The 14,125-nt window shown below is 40.6% G+C and overlaps 1 protein-coding gene across 3 annotated transcripts in view; it reads right to left on the bottom strand.

The window, feature by feature from the left end:
• Positions 1-8,770, bottom strand: part of UBN2 (ubinuclein 2) — a 65,689-nt gene extending 56,919 nt beyond the window's left edge. Inside the window, exons 1-2 of one of the 3 annotated variants that reach the window (XM_037159249.2) lie at positions 8,022-8,770; positions 3,553-3,645 (exon numbers count right to left, since the gene is read on the bottom strand). In XM_037159249.2, coding sequence (XP_037015144.2) covers positions 3,553-3,645; positions 8,022-8,492 — 564 coding nt within the window. In that variant the 5' untranslated portion in view covers positions 8,493-8,770. The remainder of the gene's footprint in view (positions 1-3,552; positions 3,646-8,021) is intronic. The other 2 variants (XM_037159248.2, XM_037159247.2) reach the window with 2 other exon arrangements.
• Positions 8,771-14,125: the final 5,355 nt, after the last annotated feature.

Below are 14,125 nucleotides of genomic sequence, written 5' to 3'. Positions count from 1 at the left end.
GCCGAAGACCACAAAAAGCCCATAAACTTGCCACTCTGGCCTTCCATCAACCACAGAATTCATCATTATCAACACCCACTATCTCTGCCCAAATCTGGAAAACCCCAGTTGAATGTAACTTGCTCAGTACTTTGAAACTTCTTAAAAACACGTTTCCCTCCACAATTGAAATGGCGTACCCTCCCACGTACACCACCAACCACTCTGCTCTCAGCAGGGACCGGGCAAAATGTAAAAGTAGATGTAATGATGAGTTAAATATATCAGAAAAAAATTGAAAAGCAAGTCACCGAGGTTTCATGTGAAACCTTGAAAATGTGGCCCACAGATGCATTTCATTTAGCCCACTAGGTGTTCTCATTAAAAACAAACATTTAAAAGGAAGAGATGTTAAGGAGACTTGACCTGGGTCAGTAAATACACAGTACAACAGACAGATTATATATTGTAGAACCGTACACCTAAAATCTACACAATTAATTGATGTCACCCCAATAAAAATCAATAAAAAGGTTAAAAACTAAAAAACAAAATAAAATAAGAAAAGAGACGTTAGAGGAACCCAAGCCCAAGTCCCTGCGAAGTCACCAGGGGATGGCGCTGAGTAGCCGCTGGCACTCCACGGAGTGGGCTTGCGCTCCCTGCTGTCTGGGACAGCCGCCCACACTCTGTCTACCTGGCCTGCTTCCCCGACACAGCAGCAAAACTCCTGGGGACATCTGAATGTGCTACCCCTGAACTACAGGACAGTGAATTACGGGTCAATAAAGACCTTCGTTTGTAGTTTCAGAGAGATCTTTTGTGAGAGCCTACACTGGACACTATCTTTTCCCAGGTCGTTTCTGCCCTGATGATATTCTTAAAAGGTTCTAAATAATTTGCTGTAGTCTTTAAGAAGACCACAATAGTTAAGAAGAATCAGTTAAAAGTGACTGAAGGGCCAAAGATAAAGGCCATTTGGAAGAGAATACCTGAACCAAAAGATCAAAATCAGTGGGGTATTCACTTAATAGAGGCTAAAATCCCACAGATGTTAAAAAAAAGCCCTGGCTGGTGTGGCTCAGTGGCTTGAGCACCAGTCTGGGAACCAAATGGTTGCCAGTTTGATTCTCAGTCAGGGCACATGCCTGCTTTGTGGGCCAGGCCCCCAGTTGGGGGCTTGTGAGAGGTAACCACGTATCTCTCACACATTGATGGTTCTCTCCCTTTCTTTCTCCTTCCCTTCCTCTCTCTAAAAATAAATAAATAAAATCTTTAAAAAAATAACTCATGACATGTACAGAGTAAGAGCAGTTCTCCAAAAGAGTGATGTGTTTCAGTGATAAAATAGTACCTCACAGTTAGAGAGCCCTTTCAATATTTCAAATACTAATGTTCTATTTTTTTATCTGATGTTGATAAAACCCTTGTGCTGCAAGGTTGGCTAGGCAGATCTTACTGCCTCTCACAGGTACCAATGCATAAAAAAGCTCCGAGTCCTCACTAAGGTCACCTGAGTTGATATGGAAAAGACAGGATCAGAGCCCAGTTGTGTTAGCTCCTAAGTCCTCTGCTCCTTCCACTACAATACACTGCTTCTCATCCACCACTATCCTCCAAAGGGTAGAAAAGCTATTTCAGGAATTACAGAGAAATGTGGTTCCCAGGGGGTGGTAAGTATCCATTTAATTACAGTACCAAAGTCTCCAAAATGCACTCTGATTTCAAGAACAGAAATGGCCCTTCCTTCACTTTCAAATCCCTAATGAAGAGTCATCATTTCTATAGAAACTGCTTGACACTGCATGTGTATGTTATACACACATCTCTTGTCTTACCAATTATTCTGAAAGTTTTTCCAGGAGAGGGCAACTGTTTTGCCCTTTTGTGTATCCTGTGCAAATGCTGAAGTATTTTATTGTTTATACACAAAATTTAACAAATAATTGCGTCTCTCATTCCAAAAAACAAAGGGCTAGAAGCAACCTTCAGCAATTTTCAGAAATGATGACAGAGACATCTAAATTATAACAGGAAGGAAACAAAAGTAACACGAAGGGATATGAGTTTTGTGTTTCATAAGCCTTGAAGAATTAAGTCCTCTTTCTCAATAGAAAAATTAAAATGAGAAAAACAAAATCTAATTTTGGTGGGGTAACATATTGTTAAGATTTTACTCACAGTATTTAAAAGCTCTTTTACTTAAAAATAGGACTATCCACAGATGTGTATACATAGCATATGCAGAAATACACACACAGACACTCGAATCCCCGCCCGAGTGGCAATATGAGCCTTTGTTGTTTGAGAGGGATCTTCCCGGACAACCCAGGGCTGGATGTGGTACCTCTGCCAGGTCTTTCTCAGCCTAATGATTTTCTTAAAAGTTCCCACATAATTTTTTATAATATGTATATTTTATACTCATAATATTCACGGCATGCTTTCAGGTTTACGCACATAAACCCTTCATGAGGAAAGGCATTTTAAATCTTAAATGAGAATGGAAATAAGAGAATGAGTAGCTAAAATAAAAGCCTAGAGAAGAAATACAGCCCCTTAATTTGGATTAGAACAAGAGTAATATTTTAACCCCTGCACATGGCAGTGCATGGATACACGTTAATTATTCGGAACTCAATTTCACACATCAACCAATTTGAGAACACTGAGTTTTCTGTGTCAAGTACTATCCAAGGACTCTCCAGCAAGATTTAATGCCATGCTACTAATAATTTACTATAATACTATTTACAATAGCAAATTTTTGGAAACAATCTAAATTATTTGGGGACTGGTTAAATAAATTGTGATATGCCCATACAATGGGATACTTATGCAGCCTTAAAAAAATAAAGTTCTCTTTGTATGTTGCATTTGTTTTTAATCCTTGATTTTTAAAAACTATTGATTTTTAATTTGCTTAGCTTCCATTTGAAGTAGAACTTTCACTAATACAAAAAAAAAAAAAGAAAGAAAGAAAGAAAAGCTACGTTCCAAAAAATAAACAAAGAAAGCACCAATCTACTGTGGCACAGAATATTAAAAGTACATCAATTTTAAAGTAAACAAAACACTTTCAAAGAAATTTCAGGCTGTTTCTGACTAATTCTGATCACCAGGGCCTTAGAAATACACACATTCACTCTCTTAACTCTTAAGGGGCAGGAAGGGTTGAGAACTACTACACCAAGGACACTGAACTAGCATTCTCAATGGCAGTGGGAAGGGCAGAGGATTAGAGCTGGACAGACCTGAATATGCAGCCTAGCTCTTGACACTGTGTGACCTTGGATCAGTTCCTTAACCTTGGTCAACAGTGCTTACCTTGTAGTTATAAGGACTGAAGATAATATATGCTAAGCAAACTGCCTGACTCTAGAAAGAATAAAATAATGATGGCTGCTATTATAACCATCACAAACCTATAACCACTTACTGTATTTGGATCCAGTTTGTGAGAACAGATAAAGTAAGGTGCTCAATGGACACTGTAAGCCCTCTCAACCAATCACGGAAAGAAAATAGGCCAATGGGATAAAATTACCTAAGTGAACACTGTATTATACTTACATATTTCATTTCAAACTTCTTAGCCAACATTTCCACTTCTTGCCTCTCTTGAAGCTCATCATTAAATGGGTCTTCTGTGTGAATGGGCTTCTTCTGATTCGAAGTGAATGGGAAAAGAAACAGAAATATTAGTATTAATTCAGAGTTGAATATATCCTTAAATTTAATAAGTCACTTTTCCCAAATATTAGTAAGTTAGAAGCATTAAAAGTACCTAGAAAGAAATGCTGGTCTGTAGTTAAAAAAAATTTTACCGTTTTAATGGATTCTTGCATATTCTATAGCTTTTTCGGTGATTAACAACTTAACAATTCAAATTGTCTCTACCTGTAAAGTCACTGTGTGGTCACCCCATCCAAAATATGGCAAAAGATCCCCAAGAAAATTAGGTTAAAAAAATCCCACTTATAACTCTAGTTTGAGATCCTCCTAACAAAAATTAACTGCTTTGGCCCAGAAATGTTTCTAAAGGGATCTCTAGATTATCAATTATCTGCCCTGAGTGATCACAGACCATCTATAGCTGCCCTGGCTTTCTGCTGAGGCCCGGTATCAACCTCCACATCAGTTACATCCTTTCAATGGATAACCATTCAGGGAGTATGTCCCACTTTCACACAAAGTGAGAAAAGTGAAGTCATTGCAAACAGAAAACACTACATGGTTTACCCAGCAGGAGAGAGTGAAAGTTTATTGTAATACATGTTCTTAAAAAAAAGCAAATAAACAAACAACAAAAAAACCACCACACAGCTAGGATCCCACATTTTCCATTTTAACCGAAACAAAATTTTAAAACAAGATAAATCACATCCCCTTTACTCCTTTATTCAAGTTTACTATTTTAGCAGACACATTCCATTTATATGATTTTTTCAAGATACAAAGAAAAGCCACACAAAACAAGGAGCCACAAGATAACTGACTAGGAAGTTAATTTTTTTTTTAAAAAAGGGAGGCTAGATGTTTATACTGAAGTAGAATCTTCGAGGAACTAAAAATGAAAGTATGTGATAAGCTGAAATACTGAATACAGATTTGGCTGACCCTGAAGGGCAAGAAAAGAATGCAGAAGGGGACAAATATTTGCACACTTTGGAACTGGGGCACTTCATTCTGCATACAAAGGCTGAGATAGGATCACTCTAAAAACTATGACAGGAAAAAATGGACAGAATAAAGGAATATACCTTAAAAAAATAATTTTAGAGTCAATTTTTAAAATTACTGTAATAAGTAATACATTTACAGAATCCTTTATCCCAATAGGAGTACCAATGGGAAATACAAACATAATCTGAAAGGAAGTAAACTAGCCGGAACAGACTGATAAATAAATTCAAGGCATGCTCAGGTTATAGCCTTTTGTGGAGACTAAAGGTAAGGCCAGTGAGCAACCACCATGCCTTGCCTTTACAAACTGTTCCTTCATGTCAGTGTGAAGTCCCCAAACCAGCTCTATCAAGTGCAAACATAAATGCGTGGATATATAATTTTTAATAGGATTACCTTATGTGCCATTCTAACATTTTATGCAGGCATCAAAAGTAAATCTCGTATTTGCCTGACTGTGTACAAATATAAATTTACAAAAACTGGCTCACTTTTCTTTCACAGTTAAGAAATAATTCCCTACCCACAATCAAGGCTGTAAGTAAACCGTGTGCTTTTCAGGTGAAAACAATGGGAAAATTATAAATATCAAAATAACCAGCTGCCACCAGGCAAAACTGAGGCAATAATTTTGTCCTCTGACCATAACTTGACATCATTTTCAGAAAATCTTTCCTGTGTGTATGTTATCCAAAATATGCAATATAAAAAGCAATGGAATACCACAGAAGTCTGCAATAGTATAATCACATGAATACTTATCATCATGACTTTTTCCTTTGACAGTAAATGTTCAATTATCATTCCGGATATACAAAAGACAAAAAAAGGCCCCCCAAAATGTATGTTCTGGCTAACCCCCCCCTTTTTTTTTTGGTTTACTAAGAGCTTTAAAAAAATTGTGTATCAACTACTGTATTTCTAAGTTGTACTATTTCCCTTCAGCCAGGAATGGTGCACAAATTAATCTTGCAGGACAGAGATGACTACAATGCCTCAGTCATCAACCTGAACCACCCAGTCAGGACTCAAGACACTACAGAGGTGACAAAGGTTAAGGGTTTAGCTCACCTATGTCCTGACAACCTGGAAGGAGGTTTTGATTTTCATATTTTGCCAACATAGGCTCAAATAACTGTGCTTTTCCTCATTAATAAAATAGAGAGTATAGAAAAGACTCTGATTGCATTCAGTTAATCTGGGTGTTATTGTTCATTATTAATGAAGGAGGATGATTTAAATACACCCCAAAATAAATGGTATTCACTGGTAACGTTTTTATTCCTACACCAATCAACTCAAGGATCTGAAGCTCACATCTTATTCAGTGATCAGTGGCTATTTCAAAATTTTAGAATCCTTTTCTCTTCATTTTACAATCTCTTTTTCTCCCCTTTCTGCTCTCACCCTGCTATATATATATATAGTATGTGGCTCAATGACAACTCAAAGTTAAAGCTACTTGGAAAATATTACCACATCCCTAAAAATGATTGGGCTTGCCCTGAGGGGAAGAAAATCCATCTTTGAGAACTGTCACTTTCCAGACCAATTCATTAGAATTGCTTTTTGCTGTTTGACGGTCTCTCTACCTAGAATTTCCTGTCATGGGTCTGGGGCAACTTTATTTTAGAAAGGTGTTTTCTGCAGTTATGTAATGAATGTGTTCATTGGGAGCAATCATAGGAAAACTGACAGATCTTTGTCGCAAAGACACATCGGCCTCCTCCTCTGTAAAGTGGACAGATAACGACGCCTCCCTCCGGGAGCTCCGCTTCGAGGCACAGGGTAAACTAGGCACCACACTTAGAACTGTGCCCAGCACGCACAAGAACTCAGTAAATTCAGTAAATACTAGCCATCCTTACATATTTTAACCCAAAGACAATGCTTTTCACTTGCAATTTATAAAACAGATTTGGCAGTAAAACTGCAAACAGTCTTGGATTACTAGATGAAATACAACTATTTGGAAAATGCTCTAATCTAATATTTTCAAAAATCTGGGGATGGGGGGAATAACATTTATAAATAACAGGGGCACTAAAATGAGTTGAAAGGGCAAAATGTTATGATGAAGTGACCAAAATGATCTCTCCCCTTAATTCATTTTTGTTGGAAACATTTAGTAATGATTTGACAACACAGCAATATTTATAAATAATAATCGAAAGATTAATTGGCCACAGAAAAAATCTAGGGACATAGTTTAAAACATTTTTAAACTCAGAAGTCATTCATTTCCTCTATAAAGACAGTTGAGGATAAAACTAAACAGGCGACTTCTGGAGTCCACTGGATAGACTTGTGCTAAAGCAAAATCTAATAAAGCACACAATTTCTAAACAGAGGAAAATGTTCTCTAATTACTGTTACTGTCATTTCCCTACTTAGTTTACTTCTAAAATCACAAACACACAGTAAAAATTACAATTACTAACAAACCTCTCTCTTATCTCCATTGTTCACGGGTTCCATCAAAGGCATAACTACATATTTTCAATTAAGTTTTTAAAAACTCAAAGCTAAGATTTTTTCATCATTCTCCAAAAATCACAATAACCCAAGTGCAATATACTCCAACTCGGACCTATAAACTAATGACATGAATTCAAATAAGAAAATGATAATAGGCGCCGTACACAACAAGAGAGTCACCTCCTCATTCAATTACAGTATGAACAGACTCCGGAGGAAAATAAAGATAAAAAGGTTTACCAAAACCAAAAGAAGAATGAAAAAATAAAGAGCCAGATAACTAACACTTCTTCATCCTTAAAGTGGAATTCTTAGTCTGGAAATGTTTAGATTACTTTTAAAACCTCCTCCAATTAAGAAAAATCCTCCACGGCCGCAAGTGCATCTCAGCAGCCAGAGCGCCAAGCATAACAAATAAGAGATGAAGATGAGGGTAATCCTGGAGGGGGTTACACAATTTCCCTGCTTGATCCGGGGTGGGGGGGGGCGTGTCCCCCAAGGTTTTCTCCCCCTTTCTACTGGAAAGGACAGCTGGAGTTCCACACGGAAAACCTAACCACGCAACTTGCAGGAACCTCAGATTTTAATCTGAGGTTTCGAAAGATGCAGAATAAAACCGGCTCCGAGCGGCTTTGGGCGCACGAGGCGGGGGGTGGGGTGGATCGGTGGAGCCGGGTGGGAGCCTCGGCCAACCCTGAGAAGTAGACGAAAGCAGCACCAACCACTCGTCCACCTACTCAACCTCTGCCCCCTGAAGCCCACCCTCCCGGGCGACCCAAGGCGCACAGGGCGAGCGTCACAAAGTGCAAACCACTGAGGGAGATGGTCAGGTCTTGAGGATCCCGGGGTCTGGGGAATGAGGGAAGAACCTTCTGTACCCGTTGTTCTCCGCACAAGAGCAGCTCCGGGTAACTGAACTCCACGCAGCTCTCGTCGGTGGGATCCTTGAGCACCAGTTCCAAGCGCACCGTCTCCCTCGGCGGCCTCTGCTGCGGCTCGGCCCGGGAAGCCGACTCGCGCGGCGGGGGCGGCTGCAAGTGCAGCTGCGGGAGCGGCGGTGGCGGCGGCTCAGGCCGCGGGGGCTCGCGCTGCAGCGACATGGGCGGCTCGACGCGGCTGACCTCGCGCTGGGGGAGCGGCTTCTCCCGCGGCGGGGGCTGCGCGTCCGACCGGGGGGCAGCCTCCCGCGGGACCGGCTGCTCCGCCCGGACCGGTTCGCGGTGCGGCTGCGGCTCCAGCCGGGGGGGCTCGCGAGGGTACTCCGGCTCGCGTTCGGCCCCTGGGTAGTCGGCCTCGCGCCTTCTCACCGGTGACAGGCTAATAAACGCTACTCTGCGAGGCTCCGCCATCCCTACTGTTCTGGCCCTCTGCCCTCGCTCGCTCCGGCGCTCGGTTCTACGCCAAGTGTTTTGCCTGCCCGCCCCTCCTCTTGCTCTCCGTCGCTTTTCTTCCCTCCACCACCCTCAGCCGTCTCCGCCGACGCCACCGTGAGTGCGGACTGTGCCCCCTTCCCCGCCACTATGTTCTGATGGGCTTCACAGCCAACGCCAGGATCGCCGTAGCCGCCATGTTGGATCCCCCACATAAATAGAAGCAGGCCACTAAGCGGGCGCATGCGCAGACTGGAGACGCTCGCGTCTACTGTCGTGGCTGTGGCTCAGTTTTCCTCTTTTCCTCCCAACAGTCTGGGAGTCCAGACAGGTCAGCGGAAGTGGCGTCATGGTGGACCTGTTTCCGTGGAAACGGAAGACGCCGTCTGCGCCTTTCCTGAAAGGGAGGGGTCTGGGGGCTCCAAAGAAGCTTCCCGTTTACGTACGGAAATCGGAGACACTAGCCTAGGGCGAGCGTCTGGATGTTCCGGGGACCGTCCTATTAATGGCGGTGGGGCCATCCCTGCTTGTGCTTTCCGCTCTCGTCTCTAGAGAGTTGGGTTGTCAGCTGGTGACTTAAGGCAATTTCGGAGAAAGATTTGAGGGATGCGAGGACTAACGAGTGTACCTGCCCTCCCAGGATCCGGGCAGCCCTACGTTATCGAGGGGAGAAAGGAAATGGATAACTCCAGCTGGATTCGCCCTTCGGCTTCCTTCCGCAAAGCGCCACGCTGACTCCATCAGGCCGCCCTTTCCTAGACCGGCTCCTGTTTTTCTCTCCTGGCCGCGGAGGGCATTGTGTGTGACACCGTCGTAAAATGCTCAGCAACATTTTGCAGTTGGGAAATTGAACAAGCAAGTAAACAGTTCGGAGCTCGTTCATAAAGCCTGAGCTGTTGATATTAATCGCAAACTTCTGAAGAGGGTGTGGTGATATTTTAGAGAACGTACTCTGTGAAAGTAGATGCTAACTGATCCATTTCAGGGTGAGGAGAAACCTGGATTGGACATGCCTTTTAGGTACATCTTGATAAACTAATTGGAATTCTTGTTAAATGAATTACGATTACTATCCGTTTTAATCCATTCAGTAGAAAGTGAATTTCAGGGCTTGTCCTCTCCATCCTAAAAGGAATCCTGTGAAGTCCGTTGACCGGATAAGAACAAGGTCACCTATTAACGGCTCTTTGAATCAGTGTGACGTCACAGACCATTTTTGAGCAGGTTTTTTGTTCTATTACTTTCCCTATTTGTATGAAGATGGTGATGGAATAAATGTTTCCAGAGGTCCCTCCCAGTTCTAAAATGCTGTCTTTTTTTTGGGGGGGGGCACTTTGTTTTACCTACGGTATCCTCTTTCCCATTGTTCCTTTTCCGAATCTGCAAGAGCGTCTCATTTCTGAATTGTCTTTGTAGCATTATATTCACCTCTCTCTTTTCAGGCACTTTTCCTGCGGGTCTTGTAAAGAGGCTGTATGCATGCTTCTAAAACACTCATTTTTGTACAGGGGCGGGCAAAAGTAGGCTTATAGTTGTGAGTTGTATTATTAATTTATTAATTATTGTATTATTTATTTGTATTATTTGTCTGTAAAATAATGCAACTCTGTATTACTCTGTAAACCTACCTTTGCCCACTCCTGTATTATATCATTCTCTGTCCTAGCTGCAGCTTCCCTGCAAAGTAACAACATGGTTCCCCTCTGGTATTAAACAATAGGGAAAACTTAATTGACAATAGCAGAGACAAACAGAATCAACATAAATTGGTAGAATGGATCACAGTTCCCGACTTCTTGGGTCAGTCTTCTCTGAGGAAGATACATTTAAGTTAAGACCAGAATGTTTTGAGAAGATCATAAGGAAAGGTTATCATGGAGAAAGAAAGCAAGAGTAAAGTCTGCATAGGGAGTGAAATTGGAGGGTTGGAAGAAAATTCAGAATGGCTGGAGCACAGGGAGCAACAAGGGGAGAGAGAGAGGTGACAAACTCAGCAGGAAGTAGGGGCCAGGTCACAGAATGGGGAAAGGAGTTTGGATTTTATTAATTAAAGAAAAACAGAGCCTAAAGAAATAACATGATTTTTGAAAAAAAGCATTTCAAAAAAGTGGGAATAGTCGACTGTGTTCAGTACTACCAAGTCTGGTAAGATGAAAACAGAGATGATCGGTGACTTTAAGGAGCTTTCTCTTTTTTTAAATGTTCATTTTAGGCAAAGAAGGTTGAATTAATCATCCTTTAGTTTGTGGTATATTACCATCATTGCTCTATGCAAGACCCTTTTCAATATCTCTCTCTCTGAAATTTCTCTTATCATCCCATATCTCCAACAGAAATTCTAAAATCTAACATTTTGTTTGGGGGCTTGCGTATTTTATATGCATATAATAGTAATTTGTGAATTTTTATATTTCTCATTCTGTTTCCTTTTTTACTCAACACCATATTTTTAAGATTCATCCATGTTTCTGTTTATAATACATTGGGTTTATAACTTTCGCGGAGTCATCTGCAATAGCGTATTTTGCCTAGTAACTTAGTGATGGACACTCAAATTGCCTCCTGCTCCCCCTCACCACCACAGTGCAGCTATGAGCACACTCATGTGCTCTTTAGATCTGTGTGCAAATGTGTTTGGGAAAAATACTCAGGTGAGAACTGTTGGGTCCTCACGTGCAGAGTGAGGGGCTGCTCTGCAGAACGGCTGCATTGCGGCCTGTTATTTCCTGTATCCCTTCCTGCCTCCACTGCAATTGCCACCATCACATCCGGTTTAATTTTTGCAAGCCATTATTTTAATCTGCATTTCTCAGGTGACCAAGGTATTTGAACATCTCTTTCATATACCTGTTAGTCTTTTAAGTTTCTTCTTTGTAAATTTTCTGTTTATAATTATCGTTCATTTTTCCGATTGTCCATTTCATGTCTTTTATACAATTAATTTCAAAACAGTGAGGAGAAAAGGAATTATTCAATAAACGGTTTAAGATAACTAAAGAGGCATCTGGGCAAGAATAAAACTGTATCACACCTCATGACAAGATAAATGTCTAGTGAATCAAAGTTTTACATGTAAAAAACGAAACCATGAGAACTTTAGAAGAAATCAGCAGAGATTTTATTTTATTTTTTATTTATTTATTTATTTACTTTTAGAAAGAGGGCATAGGAGTGAGAAAGAAAGGGAGAGAAACATCAATATGCAAGAGAATCGGTTGCCTCTTGTGCACTCCCCACATGGGCACAGGACCAACCCAGGCACATGCGCTGACCGGGGACCAAACCAGTGACCTCTCGGTTTGCAGGCCAGCACTCCATCCACTGAGCCACACCAGCCAGGGCTTTTTTTATTTTATTTTATTTATTTTTAGAAAGAGGGGAAGGGAGGGAGAAAGAGGGAGAGAAAAATCAGCTGAAATTTTAAATCTCACAGTAGGGAAAGCATTTACAAGTATTATTGATAATATCAACTATTTAAAATAAATTTCTGATGACAGGAAAACAGCCTTTTGACTAATAGGCATATGACAAACTTAAAAAAATTTGCAACACATTTCACAAAGGGTAAAGTTCCCTACTCTATAAAGAATTCCTATAGATCAAGTGGAAACAATAATAATAACCTTATAGAAAAATGGAAAAAGATAGGAACAAATAATTCACAGAAAAGGAAATAAAACAGCCCTTCGGCAAATGAAATACACTCAACTTGGCTCAATTGTATCAAAAAATGCATGCATTTCTAACTTTGATAAATTGGCCACCATAGAAAGTATCGATTTAAATTCCATCTACAATATGTGAGGTTCTCTATATCTCTATACCATGGCAATATGTTGTCAAGCTTTTGTATCTGTGATATATTTTCACACATAAAGGATATATTTCATTTAAATGATTTTGGTGTACATCTCATGATGAATCAATCCATATAATGAATTCTCTGTGGTATTTTTTTAATCTTATTTATTTATTGTTTTTAGAGGGGATGGGAAGGAGAAAGTGGGAGAGAAACATCAATGTGTGGTTGCCTCTCATGTGGCCCCCCTGGAGATGACCTGGCCTGCAACCCAGGCATGTGCCCTGACTGGGAATCGAACTGGCAACCCTTTGCTTCACAAGCCTGTGCTCAATCCACTGAGCTACGCCCGCCAGGGCATCTATGCAGTGTTTTAAAAATCTCATCACAAAGCTCTATCCTTAAGTGAAAAAAGCAATATGTAGAACATACCATTTATGCAAAAAGAGGAAGAACACTTTAAAAGGGAGAAGTAATGTTTATATATACAAATTACCTCAATGTATATTCACAGACTCAAAAGTGATCTGGGGAGGGACACTGAGTAGACGGTTTAAGGGGCAGGAGAGGTTTAACTGTCAGCTGGAGACAGTCTAGCTGTGCTTGTTTTGATTTAAAGCCAACGGTCAGAGCTAAATATTTGCATGTTTTAAAATTTTTGCATTAAGTGATTCTTAACAAGAAACTGCATACAACGAGTTTTTCTTTTTGTATATATACCCCTTTAACAATTCTCACTTGAAGATATAGATTTTCTTCACCCCAGAAAGGTCCTTCCTGTCCCTTTCCACTCAGTACCCCCACGGAAGTATTCCCCAGTCTGATTTCTATCACCATAGATTACTTTTGCCTGTTCTTGAATGCTAGTATCCAACCTAGGCAAGTGCCCTGACCAGGAATCGAAACCCAGGACCTTTTGGTTTATAGGAAGATGCTCCAACCAGCTGAGCCACACAGGCCTGAATGCCGTGGATACAGAATGATAAAGTTTGTACTCATGTATGTATTATGCTGGCTTCTTTCAATCAACATAATGGTTTTGAAATTCATCCACTCTGCAATACTGTATTATTGCATACTATACTAGTATGCATAATACATGTTATTGCATAATAATGCTAGTACGCAATAGTATTGTGTACTATCAATAGTTTATTTTTTCTTACTGTGTAGCACTCCATTTGTGAATATACCACAGATTTGTTTATCCAGGAACTTATTAATGAATATTCTACATAGTCTTCAACTTTTAAGCTTCTAAGTGTGATACTTTATTGCTTTCCAATTTTAAGGAATTCACGTTGAACAGTTCCCTTGAGCAGAACTCGTTTGTTGCAAATTGCACTCTAAGTAATGAAGTAGTAAACTAAAGGTAGACTTGGAATTAAAAACAGGTTCGTGGGACTGTAACCATGGTGCAAGGCTATGGGATTTTCACACTGCAGAAGCAGGGAGACTCAAAGATTCTGTGTGAAGGTCAGGTGCTTGAGATCTGAGGGTTACTTGGCAGAGTGGACAAATGATTTTCAGCCCTTCCCCCAATATACAAATGTTAGATGGACACTTAGAAAAGGAAGAAATCAAAGAGGTGTGGAGCCCTGGCTGATGTAGCCCAGTGGATTGAGCATGGACCTGCGAATTAGAGGATCGCAGTTCGATTCCCAGTCAGGGCACATGCCTGGGTTGCAGGCCAGTTCCCAGCAGGGGACCCACGAGAGGCAACCATACATTGATGTTTCTCTCCCTCTCTCCTTCCCTTCCCCTCTAAAGATAAATAAATAAAATCTTTTTTTAAAAAAAGGTGTGGAATAGT

Source organism: Artibeus jamaicensis, unplaced genomic scaffold (genome assembly GCF_021234435.1).
Source record: "Artibeus jamaicensis isolate MK-2021 breed Jamaican fruit bat unplaced genomic scaffold, CSHL_Jam_final scaffold_2172, whole genome shotgun sequence".
Lineage (NCBI taxonomy): Eukaryota > Metazoa > Chordata > Mammalia > Chiroptera > Phyllostomidae > Artibeus > Artibeus jamaicensis.
Note: the sequence above shows the minus strand (reverse complement) of the source record. Positions and strands in the feature narration are given on the sequence as shown.